General features: G+C 42.2%; 1 protein-coding gene across 1 annotated transcript in view; it reads left to right on the forward strand.

Annotated features, from left to right (window-relative positions):
- The window catches only part of MEP1B (meprin A subunit beta), a 44,159-nt gene that overhangs the window by 12,612 nt on the left and 14,190 nt on the right, over positions 1-17,357 (forward strand). Inside the window, exons 6-9 of the mRNA XM_056138277.1 lie at positions 8,594-8,711; positions 10,180-10,358; positions 13,759-13,977; positions 14,962-15,114. Coding sequence (XP_055994252.1) covers positions 8,594-8,711; positions 10,180-10,358; positions 13,759-13,977; positions 14,962-15,114 — 669 coding nt within the window. The remainder of the gene's footprint in view (positions 1-8,593; positions 8,712-10,179; positions 10,359-13,758; positions 13,978-14,961; positions 15,115-17,357) is intronic.

Genomic DNA, 17,357 nt, shown 5'->3' on the forward strand with positions numbered 1-17,357 from the left:
CATCCCATATGATCCCCCGAGAACTGCCAGGAGTAATTTCTGAGTGCATGAGCCAGGAGTAACACCTGAGCATCGCCAGGTGTGACCCAAAAAGCAAAAAAAAAAAAAAATTATTTATTTCTATATTTACGTGTTTACAACGTTGACATTTATGGTATTGCTGTATACAGTCACCTCAGTATCACCAAAGTGCCCAAACACCCCACCCATGCCCCTGTGTCACCTCCGGTCCTCCTACTCTCCCAGATTCCCTTCCGGACTGATGTCATAAAGACTGGTATTGCACGCATGCCTGGCTGCAGTGCTCACGGGGCCATACACTCCGTTAGCCATGGTGCTTGCCCCGTGCGTGCTAAGGCTCATGATCTTGGTGTGGCACATACTAGTAGGGCTCACAGCATGTGCTCACTAGGGATTACACTTCCTGCTTGTGGCATGTGCACATTTTTTTGTTTTCTGTTTTTGGTTCTGTTCTGTTTTGGAGCCACACCTGGCAATACCCAGGGCTTACTCCCAACTGCACTCAGAGAGCACTCATGGTAGTGCTCAGTGGACCATAAGTGGTGCTAAGGATCAAAGCCTCTTCTGCCACACGCAAGGCAAACACTCTACCTGGGGTACTCTTGCTCCCGCCCTCTGTTTGTGTTTTTAGACTACATCAAGCTAAGTCCTCAGTGCTGAAAACCAACAAAACAGAACAAAACTAGAACCATCCTCACCTGCCACCCCTCCCCCCCCCCGCCCCCACCACACATACACAAAAGAAACCAAACCACAACCATGAATACTCACCTCAAAACAAACAAAAGGCTCATTGAAGTTGTGTTTGACTCTCTCTTGGGCTATTCTTGCAATGCATTTGACTCAAAACTATCTCATCCTCATGAGTTTTAAGTTCCATTTTAAAATAACACTTTAAAGCAGCATAGTGGATGCCTGAAGACAGTAGCTACTTTTCATCCTATAAATCTAAGGCACAGTACAATCTCTGGCATATTACAAACAATAGATAAATATTTCCAGAAATAAATTACATATATACATACATACTGGAGCGAAAGCACAGCGGGTAGGGCGTTTGCCTTGCACACAGCCAACATGGCCGACCTGAGTTCGATTCCTCCGCCCCTCTCGGAGAGCCCGGCAAGCTACCGAGAGTATTCGATATGCCAGACACAGTAACAACAAAGTCTCCAATGGAGACGTTACTGGGCCCGCTCGAGCAAATCGATGATCAACGGGAGGGCCTTTACCTTTACCTTTACATATATATGAATTGAAACAAGAAAAAAATTCAGCCTGATCTTACCATTTAAACTACACACATTTTGGGACTGGAGGAATAGTACAGTGGTAGGGTGTCTTCCTTGTATGCAGCTGACTCTGGTTTGATCCCAGACATCCCATACTGTCCCCCAAGCATAGCCAGGGGTAATTCCTTAGTGCAGATCCAGGAGTAACCCCTGAGCGTTGCTGGGTGTACCCCCCCAAAGAAAAAAACCCAAACTACACACATTTTTAAATAGTCATTACTGTAGTGTTTAGAGATTTTTGTTTGTGTTTTGGAGAGGACCATGCTCTGCGGTGCTCAGGTACCACTTCCAGTTCCTGGTGGTACCATTTGGCACAGAGATTAACCCTAGGTCCCCTGCATGGAGGGGACATGCACCAGTCCTTTGAGCCACCTCCAGTGTTTAAATATTTATATTCTGTTTTGTGTGTATGTGGTGTGTTTGTGTGTGTGTGTGTGTGTGTGTGTGTGTAGCATTGTTGTATTGGCTCATGCTATAGAGTTATCTAATTAGACTTCAAGCATTTAAATATTTTTTAGTTCTCAGTTTTGATTCTTTTGGGAGGTGGGTGAGGGTGGAGGGGAAAGTACTGCAGTACTTTGGGTTTTGGATCTAGACCTGGTGGTGCTCAGGAGTGACTCTAGTTCCATTCTTGGGGTCAGCCACACGTAAGGCAGGCGACTTAATCTCTGTACTATCTCTCTGGCCCCTGTTTTTTATTTTATTTTTTTAACTTTGCACTATGCTGGGCAGTGAACAGGGAGATTTCCTGGCTCTGTGTTCAAGAGTAACCCCCAGCGGTGCTCAGGGAAACAGATATGATGCTGATGGTGGAGATTTGAACTTGGTTAATGAGAGGCAAGGTAATCCCTTTATCCCTGTACTAGCTCTTTTGACTGATTCTTTTTTTCTTATTTTTAAATTTATTTTTATTGGATTTAGTTTTGGGGATATACCTGATGGTGCTCAGGGCTTACTTCTAACTCTGTGCTCAGGAATCACTCCTGGTAGGGCTTGGGTGACTGTATGTGGTGCCAGGTCAACTGCATGCAAAGCAAGTGCCTTACCCACTGTACTATCTCTCCAGCCCCCAGCTTGTTTTCTACCTTGTTTAGGTAATGTATGTCCTGTTTAATATTGAAGCAGTGCTGAAAGTGCGAAGAGTGTTTCCTCACATTTTAGGGAATGAGGGCGTCTTTTTTTTTAAAAAAAAAATTTATTTATTTTTAAATTTTAATGAATCACCGTGAGATAGTTACAACCTTTCATGTTTGGGTTATAATCACACAATGATCAAACACCCAACCCTCCACCAGTGCACATTCTCCACCACCAATGCAAAAATACCAATTAAAGCTTCTTGGTGGGCATGTCAGGAAAGTCCAACTTATTCTTGCTAAAATTCTGATGGGTGAACATATAAAAGAGGTCCAGCAAGGCTTTAGTCTTTTATTATTTTATTTTATTTTTATCTTATTTTATTTTATATTTTTGCTTTTTGGGTCACACCCAGCAATGCACAGGGGATACTCCTAGCTCTGCACTCAGGAATTACTCTGCAGAGCTCGGGGAACCATATGGGATACTGGGGATTGAACCTGGGTTGGGGGTCGGTCGTGTGCAAGGCAACCGCCTTACTGGCTGTGCTATCACTCCAGCCCCAGGGCTTTAGTCTTTTAGCAGAAACCTCTCATAGTGTCTGCAACTCTGAAAGGAGTAGCCAGCCATTTGTAGCTCCCAGTGAACAATCTCAATTCCCTCCCGAAAGCCAGAAATTTGGTGTGGGGTGGAAGAAGAGGTAAGAAGTACAGGATGAAAGGAAAGAGGAAGGACAGAAAGAAAAGTCAAGGTGCTTAGACCTAAAGAGGCTAAAAGGGGGTATTAATCCTGAACAGCTGCTTGATTGACACACAGGCTGTTCCAGGATTTGCCTTAGCCTTCAGAATTAGGGGGCTGAGATCACCGCCAAGAGGGTGGAGACTTTGTGCATCTGTGATATGCCCTTGGTAGTAAAAGGCATTAGGTCAAAGTAGCTCTTATCTCGGCAGAGGGCTGTGCCTTTTATAATGCTCTTACTTAGGTTTGCTTATTTGATTCTCTAAATAAAGATGTAAACCAGAATTAGTTGGTGATTATAGTGTAGTGTATATAGATGTTGACTTTTTTGGGAGGACGGGCGGGGGGGGGGTCACACCTAGCAGTGCTCAGGGGCTTGGGGGTTGCTCCTGTGACCATGGCCTGGGGGGCCATAAGGTGCCCGGATCAAACCTGGCCTCCGCCATGTAATGCAAACACGCAAACACTCAGCCCACTAAGCTACCTCTCTGACTCTAGATGTTATGCATCTGACATTCAGAATGCTATAAACTAGTATGACCTCAAACAAGCAAAATTGTAAACTTCAGTGCAGATAGAAACTTTTCTCACTAAGCTTTGATGGAAAGCTTAGGCTAGTATGCTTCTGCGATACGCTATTCTAAAACAGTTATGTGGTGGTAATTGTCATTTTATTTATTGTATTTTATTATTTCACTTAGATTTTTTGTTTCTGTGGAATTTGTTCCCCCTGCTGCAAGGTAGTGAAAGAGTGCTTGCCTTGCACATGGCCAATTTGGTTTCCACCAATGGTACCACATATGTTCTCACAGGCACTGCCAGTGACCCCTAAGCACGAACCCAGGAATAAGCCTGAGTGCGGCCAGGTGTGGCTCCCAAACTAAAACCCAAACAACAACAACAACAACAACAAAAACAGACAAAAAGCTTTACATAATGATCACACTCTACTCTTACAAAATATTGGTATGACTCTGTGAAGATTAGTGAAATATGGTATATATATACAAAGATATATAATAACTGTATAATGTAGTCAGTAAGGGGCTGGAGCGATAGCACAGTGGTAGGGCATTTACCTTGCATGCGGCCAACATGGCTGACCCAAGTTTGATTTCTCTGCCCCTTTTGGAGAGCCCCACAAGCTACCAAGAGTATCTCGCCCGCACGACAAAGCCTGGCAAGCTCCCTGTGATGTATTCAATATGCCAAACACAGTAACAACAAGTCTCACGATGGAGACGTTACTGGGTCCACTCGAGCAAATTGATGAACAACGGGAGGACAGTGACAGTGACAGTAGCCATTAAGTTAACAAGAATAACACTTTAAGTATGAAAGTATGAATAATAAGGGGCCTGGGAGGTAGGTCAAATGGCTGGAGCACAAGATGATTCCCCAAATGCGAGGAGCAACCCCAAGCACCAAGCCAGGTATGGCCCCTGAGCTTGCCCAGATGTGCCCCCCCAAATATAAAAAAGAAAGAAAAAGATGTATTTTAATTGTATATCAGTCAGTGGGGAAAAAGAGTTTATAAATAATACATAAGCTGTGACTTTGTTTTTTTTATTAAAATGTATATTATATATCCATAAAGATGCACTGCATGGTAGCACTGTCCTCCCGTTGTTCATCAATTTGCTCGAGCAGGAACCAGTAACGTCTCCATTGTGAGATGTTGTTACTGTTTTTGGCATATTGAATACACCACAGGTAGTTTGCCAGGCTCTGCCGTGATACATAAAGATAATGGGTGAAATTACTATATATATTATTAGTATATACAGTAATATTAATATAATAGATTAATACATACAAACATCAATGGAATATAATATTAATATTATATAGTAATATTAATAGCAATGTTAATGGGTGAAATTACTATATAATTTTTTCCTTCTTTCAGTGCCATTTTCTAACTTATTTCAATAAATAGAGGCTGTGAATGTGGTTTTATAACGGGATGAGCCCACAGCGCCTCTAGTACACTGCCTCAGCCTTTTCTAACTTGGCCCCATTTGACCTTGTTTCTTTCCTGTCATCTCCCAGCCTACAGCTTGCCCCCCTAGTCCTGTGCTGTGGCACCTCCAGGCCTCCCACTTACGAGATTTCACCTGTGATCCTCTTGGAATATCCTAGAGACCCACAAAAGGCCTTGTGTCTCCCAGTTGAGAAACTGCATTCTAAAAGATTCAGGAAGGAGAGTGCATTGCCTGTATGAATCTTGCTCTTGACTTTCACCTAGCATTGTGTCCTGAGTGATCTCCCTTAGGATCTGTGTACAGTCCTGTCATGGGGAAGGGAGCAAAACAGTATTAGAGAAGTGTGCCTTTGACTTGACTCCTTACACTACTTTCTCTTCTAATTCTCTAATTCCTGCTAAGTTGAGTTTATTTCTTCATTTCACTGATCATAATGCAAAAATCACAACTGTGAATGAAGTTGACAATTACACAGTAGAAGTAAGTGTGTGTGTGTGGGGGGGGGACAGGGGAGAGCTTTGTTTGGGCGGTGTCCTCAAGCTTGCTCTCTGGCAACGACTCTAGAACTTTCCACTCCAGAGCGAACCCTCTTTGCACATGTACTTAGTGTTCCCTTTCCTCCAGCATTTTCCCCCAGTGTCTTGTTAACTTTCTTGTTAACTTGGCCTTCTCTGAGTTCTATATCTACCCAAACTCTTAGCACTGTATTTCATCCCAAAGCAATGATTCTTGTTTTGTTTTGTTTTGTTTTGTTTGGGGGCCACATGCAGCAGTTCTTGGGTCTTGCTCCTGCTACTGCCTCTGTTCTCTGGGATCCCTCCTGGGAAGCGTAGGAGACCATATGGGGTGCTGGGGATAGAACCTGGGTAAGCCCATGCAAGCAAACGCCCTATATGCTGTACTATCTTTCTGGCCCCAAAGCAATGATTCTTTTTCTTTTCTTTTTTTTTGCTTTTCGGGTCACACCCAGCATTGCACAGGGGTTATTCCTGGTTCATGCACTCAGGAATTACTCCTAGCCATGCTCGGGGGACCATATGGGATGCTGGGAATCGAACCCGGATTGGCTGCATGAAAGGCAAATGTCCTACCTAAAGCAATGATTCTTAACCCGAATTTGAGTCCTGAATTCATTTGGGAATCTTATGAGCACCCTATGCATTGTCTGAAATAATCCCTGCTGTGAAATAATCCCTGCAAATTCAAAGATCAATAAAAGAGAAATTTATTAAAGAGGTTATTCATATCCAAAGTGAGGTCCTAGCTTTGGGAGACCATCAGCGTTCCCTGACTATCCACCCCAAGTCCCTCTTAGGTCTCAGTTTATATAGTAAATTGCATCACAGACAGAATTCATAATTGTTCTTTAACAAAGAAAAGAAATATCTAGTGAATTTCTAATGCATTCAGCTAACTAAAGAAGATTGGATTCTAACATTCTGAGTTAATAAAGAAGTGTTATTCATGACTTCAAAGCTATACCTTCACCTCACAAAATTCGCTCAGAGCCATGTGTGTACGAAAAGGTGAAAGGAACAGAGGTGATTTGAACTTTTTCTTTTTTGGAGGGGCGATGTGTTTATGCCACTCCCAGCAGAGTTCAGAGGTTAATCCTGGGCTCTGTGCTCAGTGTCACCTCTGGAAGTGCTTTGGGGGACTATGTGCAGTGCTGGGGATTGAAATAGAATTGACTGCTGGAAGGCAAGTGCAGTAGTCTTTGTACCATCTCTTGAACACCAGATTTGAATTTCTTATCCCAGAAAATACCCCCATAGATATTAGGGTGCATCTTATAAACTATATATGGAGTTTGAAAATGTGGGCATTCTGCTTGCTTCTTTGTTTCTCTCCTCAGCAAAAAAAATGATGTTTTTTTCTGACCCCAGTTTCTGAGGTAGCTCTGACATGCAGGTGGTGGTGGCCGGAGACATTTCCAGTAGAATGCAGAACTCTTCTGTTTTCTTTAGTCCACACCAGAAAGTGCACTTTGCATTTACAGATCTAGATACAGAGATCACTGTAGCTGACTGATCCATTATTTCAGCCTATTCATGAACCTTCCATTGTAAAGACCTCAGGTGACAAGAGTCACAGTGACAGTTTAAATACACATTGTATGGTGGCTTGTTCATTGTGACTACCTTTGATTCCATGAACACATTCTCCGAGGTAAGGAAATACCTGCCCCCACCACTTTTTGCTATTTAGTAATGCTCCTTTAATGACTCTACAGAAATAAATACGGAAGGACTGGAGCGATAGTACAGCAGGTAGTGTGTTTGCCTTGCACGAGGCTGACCCAGGTTCAACCCCCAGCATCCCATATGGTCCCCTGAGCACCGCCAGGAGTAATTCCTGAGTGTAAAACCAGGAGTAACCCCTGTGCATTGCTGGGTGTGACTCAGAAAGCTGAAAAAAAAAAAGAAAGAAAGAAAGAAAGAAAGATGAGATAAAATTTTAAAAATCTGAAAACCCATATATTTACTGTGATACTTAATTGTTACTGAATACTAAATTTTTAAAAAATTTTTATTTATTTATTTTTTAATTAGTGAAACACCACGAGGTACAGTTATAGACTTACAAATTTTTGTGCTTGGGGGAATACTAAATTTTGTGAAAAAACAAAACACTAAACATTCAGGAAGGGTCTAATTCATGATAAGCAGTGTATTGTATGGCTTGTTTTCATGGTGACTTGTTCAATGGTGACCATTTTTTTTTTTATTATAAAAATTTTTAATAGTGAGACATCATGAGGTACAGTTGCAGACTTACACATTTTTGTGCTTGGGTTTCAATTATACAATGATCAAACACCCATCCCTCCACCAGTGCCCATTTCCCACCCCCACGGATCCCAGTATCCCTCCCACCCCCCATCCCCCCCATCCCACCATGTCTCTGTGGCAGGGCATTCCCATCTGTTCTCTCTCTCCTTTTGGGTGTTGTGGTTTGCAAAAGAAACATTGGGTGGCAATCATGTTTGGTCTATAGTCTACTTTCAGCATGCTTCTCCCATCCTGGAAGGATCCTCCCAACACCTTTATTTGGTGTTCCCCTCTTTATCTGAGCTCCCTTTTTCCCTAGCATGTGTGGTTGGCCTCCAAGTCATGGAGTAAAATTCCTGGTACTAATCTCGGCCATTCTTGGGTGTTAGTTTCCTATTTTGTTACTTTATGTTCCCCACATGAATGCAATCTTTCTATGTCTATCCCTTTCTTTCTGAATCATTTCGCTTAACATAATACTTTCCATGTAGTACCACTTGTATGTAAATTTTGTGACTTCGTCTTTTCTAACAGCTACATAGTACTCCATTGTGTAAATGTACCAAAGTTTCTTTAACCAGTCATCTGTTCTCGGGCACTCAGGTTTTTTCCAGATTCTGGCTATTGTAAAGAGTGCTGCAATGAACAGACAATTGCAGATGCAATGGTGACCATTTTAAGTCTATTTTTGTTTGTTTTCTATCTTCAGAAATGAATGCTAAGGGACTTATCCTCCAAGCATTTGAACGTTATCGCCTAAAAACCTGCATTGATTTCAAGCCTTGGACTGGAGAAGCTAATTACATATCAGTGTTCAAGGGCAGTGGGTGAGTAGAAGAGTTTGTCTTCTTAGAATCCTGATGAGAAGTGTGGTATTTAGGACATTAGATCACAGTGTCGCCCTACGCCCTGACCTTGAGTGTGGGGTGCAGCTTCTTTACAGTTTGCTGGAGAGTGAAATATGAGGTGGCTCAGACCTGGGAGAGGGCTCACAGGGCTGGAGCACATGCTTTACATGCTGGAGCAAACCCATAGCTCCGAGTTCAGACCAGCCTCGCCTCCCAGCAGCTGCCTTCAGTGGGCCCCAAACTAAACCAAAAACAAAGCAAAACTTGCACTGTAGCACTGTCCTCCCATTGTTCATCAATTTACTCGAGCAGGCACCAGTAATGTCTCCATTGTAAGACTTGTTACTGTTTTTTGGCATATCGAATACACCACAGGGAACTTGCCAGGCTCTGCCATGCAGGCAGGATACTCTCGGTAACTTGCTGGGCTCTCCGAAGGGGGAATCGAACCCTGGTTGGCCTCATGCAAGGCAAACGCCCTACCCGCTGTGCTATTGCTCCAGCCCATGTACATGACTACTAAGCAAAACTTAGAATGATAAAACAGCTGAATCTAGTTTCTCCTGCCATAAATAGAGAAATAAGAAAATAAGACTGTCATCTCTTTGACTTGAGTAGTAAGGGTTGCGAGGTTAAAATAAATATAAATACACATGCATACTCACACATCTGGTTTACTTAAGAAAGAAATAAGGGCTGTTTAAAGTACTCTAGCCATAAAAATAACATTTCCATGTAAGCAGCCTACTGATATTAGGACAAGTTGGCTGAACTCTGTGTCATGGACCCTGCGGTACCGTGCGCTTCATCAGTTTCTTTACCATCAGTAGTTCACATAGCCCTTACTTCTCTCTTCAGTAAAGCAGATGTGTGAGAATATATGTGTATTTACATTTATGCTAACCCAGAAACTCTTACTACTTGAGTTAAGGAGGTGAAAGTCTTATTTTCTTGGAAGTCAGCAATTCCATCTGGTTATACCTAGAAAATTGTTCCTCATGGCTAGGAAAATGGCCCAGCGGGCTGCAGTACAGGCTTTGCATACAAGAGCCTGGGGCCTGATCCCCAGCACCACGTGCTTCCCTGAGCACTTTCAGGAGCAATCTGTCAGCCAGGAGCAGCGCTTGAGAACCTTTGTGTGTGACCCAATAACACATAGAAATAAAAACTCCTAAAGGTGAATAACCTACCCAGAGGACCTGAAAAACATTGAAAATTTCAGGAAAAATCTGGTGTAGCCTGATGAGGGGATGACTTGCTTTTATGTCCTGTCGTCAAAGTCAATCTCTTGTCAGGATCTCACTCCTCACCAAGCTTAGAAGATAAATGTATAGTGTCCAGAGATGTGTAGAATGCCTAAGTCAATTTGGAATTGGGGATATTGCCTTAAAGCTTCAATCTACACCATGTTAATCCGTTTTCTCCCTTCTATAAACTCCCTGGTTAGGTGCTGGTCTAAAGTGGGAAACAGGAAATCTGGGAGGCAAGAACTCTCCATCGGCACTAACTGCGACAGAATAGGAACGATCCAACATGAGTTCCTCCACGCGCTGGGATTCTGGCACGAGCAATCACGTTCTGATCGGGACGATTACGTTGAGATAGTTTGGGACAGAATTCAAGAAGGTACCTTTCTCTTGTTTGCTTGCTTGCCTGTTTTGCAATGCTGGGGATAGAGGCCAGCTAGGACATCATACATGCAGGATATCATACACGCATAACGCAGAGCTACATTTTATCCTTTTAAATTTTATTTATTTATTTTTAATTTAATTAATTTATTTACTTATTTTTTTGGGGGGGGGTCATACCTGGTGATGCACAGGGGTTGCTCCTGGCTTGGCACTCAGGAATTACTCCTGGCAGTGCTTGGGGGACCCATATGGGATGCTGGGAATTGAACCCGGGTTGGCCACGTGCAAGGCAAATGCCCTACCCGCTGTACTATCGCTCTAGTCCCTGTTTTTTTTTTTTTAAAAAAACTTTTTAAAATTTAAATGTTAGATTTTTTTCTTTTTATTTGTTTGTTTTGGGGTCACATTTGGCAGTGCTCAGGAGACTACTTCCAGTTTAGTGCTGAGGAGTTGCTCCTGGTAGTTCTCGGGGACCATGCCATGCCAGGGATCAAACACAGGTCTCCCATGTGCAAAGCATTTGCTTTAGCTGTTTAAACCATCTCCCTGGCCTAAGACTAATTTTTTTTATTTAAATCTTTATTAAGGTATTGTGATGTACAATACTGGTAACGATGATTCTACATGTACACTGTTCCAGCACTACACCCAGCACCAGAGTACTCTTGTTCTTCCACCAAAGGCCCCAGAGGCCTCTTTGGGATCATTCGTGGAACACCCACACAACCCCCCTAACTCAGTTCTGTGGACCAGTTCACTCCAATTCTGTTCCTTGTGGCTCTTTGTTGCTCCTAGATGTATCTTTAAATTCCACATATGAAGACAGAACATTCTGTATGGGGTTATTAAAGCATTAAGTATTATATCCATCCTTTTCCTTCCGACTGCCATAAATCTTCATGATTTCCTTTAGTTCCATCTATGGTGTGGCAAATTGCATAATTTTGTGTTTTCTAAGACTGAATTGGGGGGGGGGAGTCACATCCAGCGTCTGCACTTAGGGATCTCTCCTGGCAAGGCTTGGGGGACCATATGAGGAGCTGGCATCATGCCAGCATGCAAGGCAAACCCTACTCACTGTACTATCTCTCTGACCCCTCCAAGACTGAATTTTTAAGTATGTTCCATTTTCATCTCCTGCCTTCAAAGATGACTGTTACCAATGGGAAACCAGTGATGTTTTGAAGTCTTACCTCATTTAGCTCTAACTCATTATAGGTTCAATGCCTGAAGGTGTGGAGGTGTTAGAATTCCAAAACCCCAGGAATTTTGAGCTTAATGTGATCAGAGAAGCTAGTATTTCTCTCTCTCTCTCTCTCTCTCTCTCTCTCTCTCTCTTCGAGGTTTGGGCCACATGCAGGAGTATGAGATCTTACTCCTGGTTCTATTCTTAGGGGCCATTTCTGGTGGTGCTTGGCAGACATTGGCAGGTATTGAGGAGCGAAGTGAGGTAAACTGCATGCAAGATCTCAACCCCTTTATTGCTTCTCAGAAACTAGAATTTTGTAAATATTTTATGGAAGACTGCCCTACAAGGTGTCATCTGCAGTGTATCCTACAGAATGTCAACCAAAGGGGTCTGTGGTTTAAGTTGTTTAGAAAACCCAAGGCTAAAAGAATAATCTTCTAGGATCAGGGATGTGCTTCAAGGTAGAGCACGCACTTTGTCTGAGCCCCTGGGTTGGGGGCACTGCCATTCATAAGATTAACATATGAGTTGCAAATGTTCAAGAAAAGAACCTTTTCCTAAGGTGTTCATATTATGGTTTTTTACTTTTTGTGGGATATTTGGGACTTTGCAGTATGAGGATGAGTTCATGGAATGCCTACTGAGAAATACTTCAGTATTTAGTAGCCCAAGCTTTTTGTGACTTTGTATTCCATAAGAGACAGGCTTATGACCGTTCATGACTAGAGTTCATGTTTTCCTAATTCTATACCCACCCCTCCCCCCACCTCCCTACACACACACACACACACACACACACACACACACACACACACACTTCTTTCCAGACCTCCTAGAATATGGGTGAGGGGTTGGAGGTAAAGCTGAGCAGTAGAGTTCATGTCTTGTATATGCTAGGTCCTGGATTCCATCCCTAATTCTGTGAAAAACCAAAACTGAACCATAGGATCTGGAGTAGGCAGTGGCATTGCTATTCTGTGAGACACTATAAGGATTGCTCAGTACGGCATCTCCTGACATCACATTCTTAACATGAAAGCATCACGCTCTTGGTCTTTATCCCCAGTCCCAGTCCTCACAATGTCTGATGCTCTGAGTGTCTGGCGAAGGTAAAGTGTAGCTATAGACATTTAGAGCCAAGATTTTTAAAGCCAGGAAAGTGTTCAGAGTTAATCAATGCTTCACTCTTAAAGATTTCAAAAAAGTCTTTTTTGGGGGGGGGGGCGGGTGAGGGAAAAGAGGGTAGAAGTTTCATGCTTTGAAAAGTAGATCCACCTTTATTCCTTTATTTGTGCACAGTTTCATGCAGTTTCAAATTGCAAATCAGTTGCTCAATAATAGATATGACTTTAGTTGACAAATTATGTTCTCTAAGTGTATTCATTTAAAATACATCTACCGGGGCTGGAGCAATAGTATAGCAGGTAGGTTGTTTGCCTTGCATGCAGTTGACCCCAGCATCCCATTTGGTCCCCCAAGCAGGAGTAATTCCTGAGTGCAGAGGGAGCTAGGAGTAACCCCTGAGCATTGCTGAGTGTGACCCAAAATGCAAAACAACAAAAACAAAAACAAAACAACAAAAAAACCCATCTACACATATTCCAGTAGTCATGAAACCCAACTGCCAATCCTTCCTAATGATTCCAGTTTACCTTATCATTCACAATTCATTCCACTATTCTTCCCAAACTTCTCTTACTTTGCCTCCATCTGCTGCCAATGTTCCCACCCTCCCATAGTTACCTGTCAATGGCTCTGTTTCAACAATATTTAAAAAACCTTTAAATTAAAATAATGTATAATTAAACATTTGTGGGTGTAGAGGGGTTGAGACTTGCCTCCATGTAGCTGATCCCAGTTCTGCAAGGCTGGAGACCAAACCCAAAATCCCACATGGATATGGTCCAGCCCCCTACTTACATCAGCAATTCTAAAAGCCTTAGGTCAATTGATGGTATCTAACTCAAAAGCAATGGCACCTCATATCTGTTCAGCGTGAGTCCTGATAACATACTTCTTAGCTTGAATGTTAAATTCTAAGATAGTAATATATAAAATGTTCTTGAAATACCATAGATCAATTACAACACAGGTTTGTCTATGATTATTACAGTTTTGTTTTTAAGTTAATATTATTTGGAGTTAGACATGCTTTATTTTGTGAACATCAAGTAATTAAGGAATCTAAATTTTTTTCAATTAGGCAAAGAGAGCAACTTTAACACCTATGATGACAAAACTTCAGACTTCCTGAATGTTCCCTATGATTATACTTCGGTAATGCACTACAGTAAAACTGCATTCCAAAATGGATCAGAACCAACAATTGTAACAAGAATCTCAGACTTCATGGATGTGATTGGACAGCGAATGGATTTTAGCGACTCTGATCTCTTGAAGTTGAATCGACTGTATAACTGCTGTATGTAACAGGTTCCTTGACAAAATTTAATTTTCTCTGCCATGAGAGAAAAAAAATTATGTTCTATGCCTTTTTGCTGAACATTGCACTGAGTTTTCTGAAGTTATAGAAAATTGTGACCATGAAGATTCAGTTTTCCTGCCATCTGGCTTGGGGGCCAATCAAATATGAGACATGTTGAGGAAGAGTTTTATTGGCAACAAGCAACCATCTTGATTTCACAGTTTAAGAGGTTTTCATATAGAAAGAGAACAGGGAAACGCAAGTTTTAGAGAGGGTGGTTTGGGTGGTTTTCAGACCAGTGAGTGCTAGAATGAATAATCAAATCCCCTTGTGTGCTGGTTCCCTGTGGCACACTCAATCTTATCTGCAAACCAAAACATGAAGTTAGACTTTTGGGGTGAAATGAGGGCTGACTGACTTTGTGTGTAGGTGTTGAAGCAAGGACAATTGCCTTTCTTAAATATTGGGCTTTGTCCTGATTTCAATTTGATACCAAGAAAACAACAAACCGGTAAAGCACACACAGATCCCAACCTACAATTTGTTAGCAATAATTTTCATCTCCCAGATTCTGTCTTCAGATATAAAACTGAGTCCCATACATCGTTTTGAAGTTGTTCCTAATTCACATGGAGACCAATTTGACAACTCTTTCCAGTCAAGATATCCTGTACAGTGGTTGCATAACTAAAATCAGGTCATCTGGTTTGGGGATTAATCTGAAAAGGAGAGTGAAGACTTGGATTTCTACTATTTAGATAATGAGGAAAACAAGGCTCAGGCAGTCAACAGAGATCTACAGGACTGAGCATCTCTTGGTTCTGCTGATGCCAGGAGGTCTTTGAACCCTCAGTCCAGAGCTAGCTAGTTACTGTTACTTCTCATGAATACTTGTGTAATAAATTAAATTTTATTACTTGGGTTATCATGTCCTCTGTCATAAATGTAAATCTTTTTTTTTGCATGTGTGTGATTTTGTAGCCTCTTCCTTGAGCTTTATGGATTCATGCGATTTTGAACTGGAGAACGTGTGTGGTATGATTCAAAGTTCAGATGATAATGCTGACTGGAAGCGTGTTTCACAGGTTGCCTCCGGGCCAGAGAGCGATTATTCCAACATGGGCAAGTGCAAAGGTAACAGGAATCTAGATTTTATACATGGTGGATCCAATTTTTTGGTTACAAAAGACTGGGATTTTATTTCTAATTTCTATCAGAATTGTTCACAGTTACCCAGTAAGTTGCTTCTAAGGGAAAGGTTCTGTGCTTTCTCAGGAGATGGGTTATGTCTTTGCTTTTTAACTCTGAGTTTTGATTTTCATTCTCTCATTCTGAACTGAGCGCACAAAGCTCCCAGCGGGAGAAGGTGATGCCTCTGGCAGGACTATTTTTCTCTGAGGACTGGAGATGTCTCCTCAAGTCTTGTGAAACAGAGACTTTCTAGTGAATAGCACGTGGCTATGAATTAATCAGATCCAAAATTTCAGTTGGCTGTGATTATATGTTCATGTTGTAAAAATACTGCTGGTAGAAATTATAACTTAAAAAATTTTATTGAGATGAGGAGACTTGTGCATTGTATTTTTGTTTTGCTTTAAATGGTTCTTCGTTTTTATTATTTGCTCATTTCTTGCAGCAAATGGAGTAAGGGGTTGAATCCTATGAAGAGATCTTTTTTCCCCTTATTTTAAAAAGGAGATAGGGTGGGGAAACCCAGATGTTATTTAACTTGCAACAAGCAGCAAATAATTCCAAGAGAGCTAATGCACACTATAGTTAATAGAGGCAACAATATTGTATTATAATCATCATAACCGCTAAGAGACTAGAAATTACTGCAATTGGTAAAAAGATATGCATATCCTGGAGTGGTAGAGATGATAATTGCAATCATATTACAAATATAAATATGTCAAGTTAAACCTTAGTTGTGGAAGTGGTTTAGAGGAGCAGCACTTGCCCTGCATGTGCGAAACCCTAAAAGAATTTTTAGGGCCAGAGAGATTGTACAGTGGATAAGGCACTTGCTTGCAAATGATCAACCCAGATTTTATCCCTGGCACCTGGCATCTGAGTCCTACCAGCAGTGATCCGTAAGTAAGCCCTAAACTTAGCTGGGTATGGCCTCAAAACAAAACAGAAAAAACTCAGAGATTTTTGTATACCTTAAATTTATGCAATGTTCAACAAAATAGGAGACTAACACCCAAGAATAGCCGAGATAAATACCAGAAGGTTTGCTCCATGACTTGGAGGCCAGCCGCACATGCTAGGAGAAAAGGAAACTCAGATAGAGAAGGGAGTACCAAATAAAGGGTGTTGGGAGGATCCTCCCAGGATGGGAGATACATGCTGAAAGTAGATTATAGACCAAACATGATTGCTACTCAATGCCTCTTTTGCAAACCACAGCACCCGAAAGGAGAGAGAGAGAGAACAAAAGGGAATGCCCTGCCATAGAGGCAGGGTGGAATGGGGGAGGGGGGAAAGGGGGTGGGAGGGATACTGGGATCAGTGTTGGTGGAGAATGGGCACTGTTGGAGGAATGGTACTCGATCATTGTATAACTGAAATCCAAGCACAAAATCTTGTAAGTTTACAACTGTACCTCATGGTGTTTCACTGATAAAAATTTAAAAAATAATTATACAATGTTCTATGCCAGATAGAACCAGTCAAGTTTTTTTATAAACTGTAGATTTTAGACAGTGGTGAGTGGTCACACAAAGGTCATAAAGGATGGAGGTGGAGGGGACTGGAAGAAGGCAGAGAGAAATTATCCCATGAACGCAATAATTCTGCCTTTTTCTGTTTCGCTGGGGGTGGTGGTGGTGGTGGTGGTGCACACCTGGTAGTGCTCAGGAGACCCTATGCCACCAGTGATGAGCCCAGAGCTCCTCTACCGAAGCAAAAGCTCCAGCCTTTTGAGTAACTGTCCTGCCCTTCTCGTCAGTTTTTGAAAATGAACATCTGTGTAAGAAAAGGTGACCTAGGGGCCAGGGAGATAGGTCAAGGGGTCAAAACACGTGCTTTACACACAGCTTCTATCCCTGGCACCATGTGGTCCTCTGAGCACCCCTGGTAGTAGCCCCTGAGCATCAAAACAAGAGTTATCCCTGAGTGCCACTGAGTGTGATCATCCAAGCAGAAAGAGAGAGAGAGAGAGAGAGAGAGAGAGAGAGAGAGAGAGAAAGAGAGAAAGAGAGAGGAGAGAAGAGAGAGGTGATCTAATGTTGTCTCTTTCATAAACTCCTGGCCCCCTAGAACCATACTAAATGCTCGAGACTCTCTAAGCACCGCTGGGGTGGCCTGATAATCCCTGGCACTGCAGGACCCAAACAGCTCTGCAGCCTTGTGTTTGCACATTGAGCCTCTTA

This window comes from Sorex fumeus, unplaced genomic scaffold, assembly GCF_029834395.1.
Source record: "Sorex fumeus unplaced genomic scaffold, SorFum_2.1 ptg000128l, whole genome shotgun sequence".
NCBI classification, from domain to species: Eukaryota; Metazoa; Chordata; class Mammalia; order Eulipotyphla; family Soricidae; genus Sorex; species Sorex fumeus.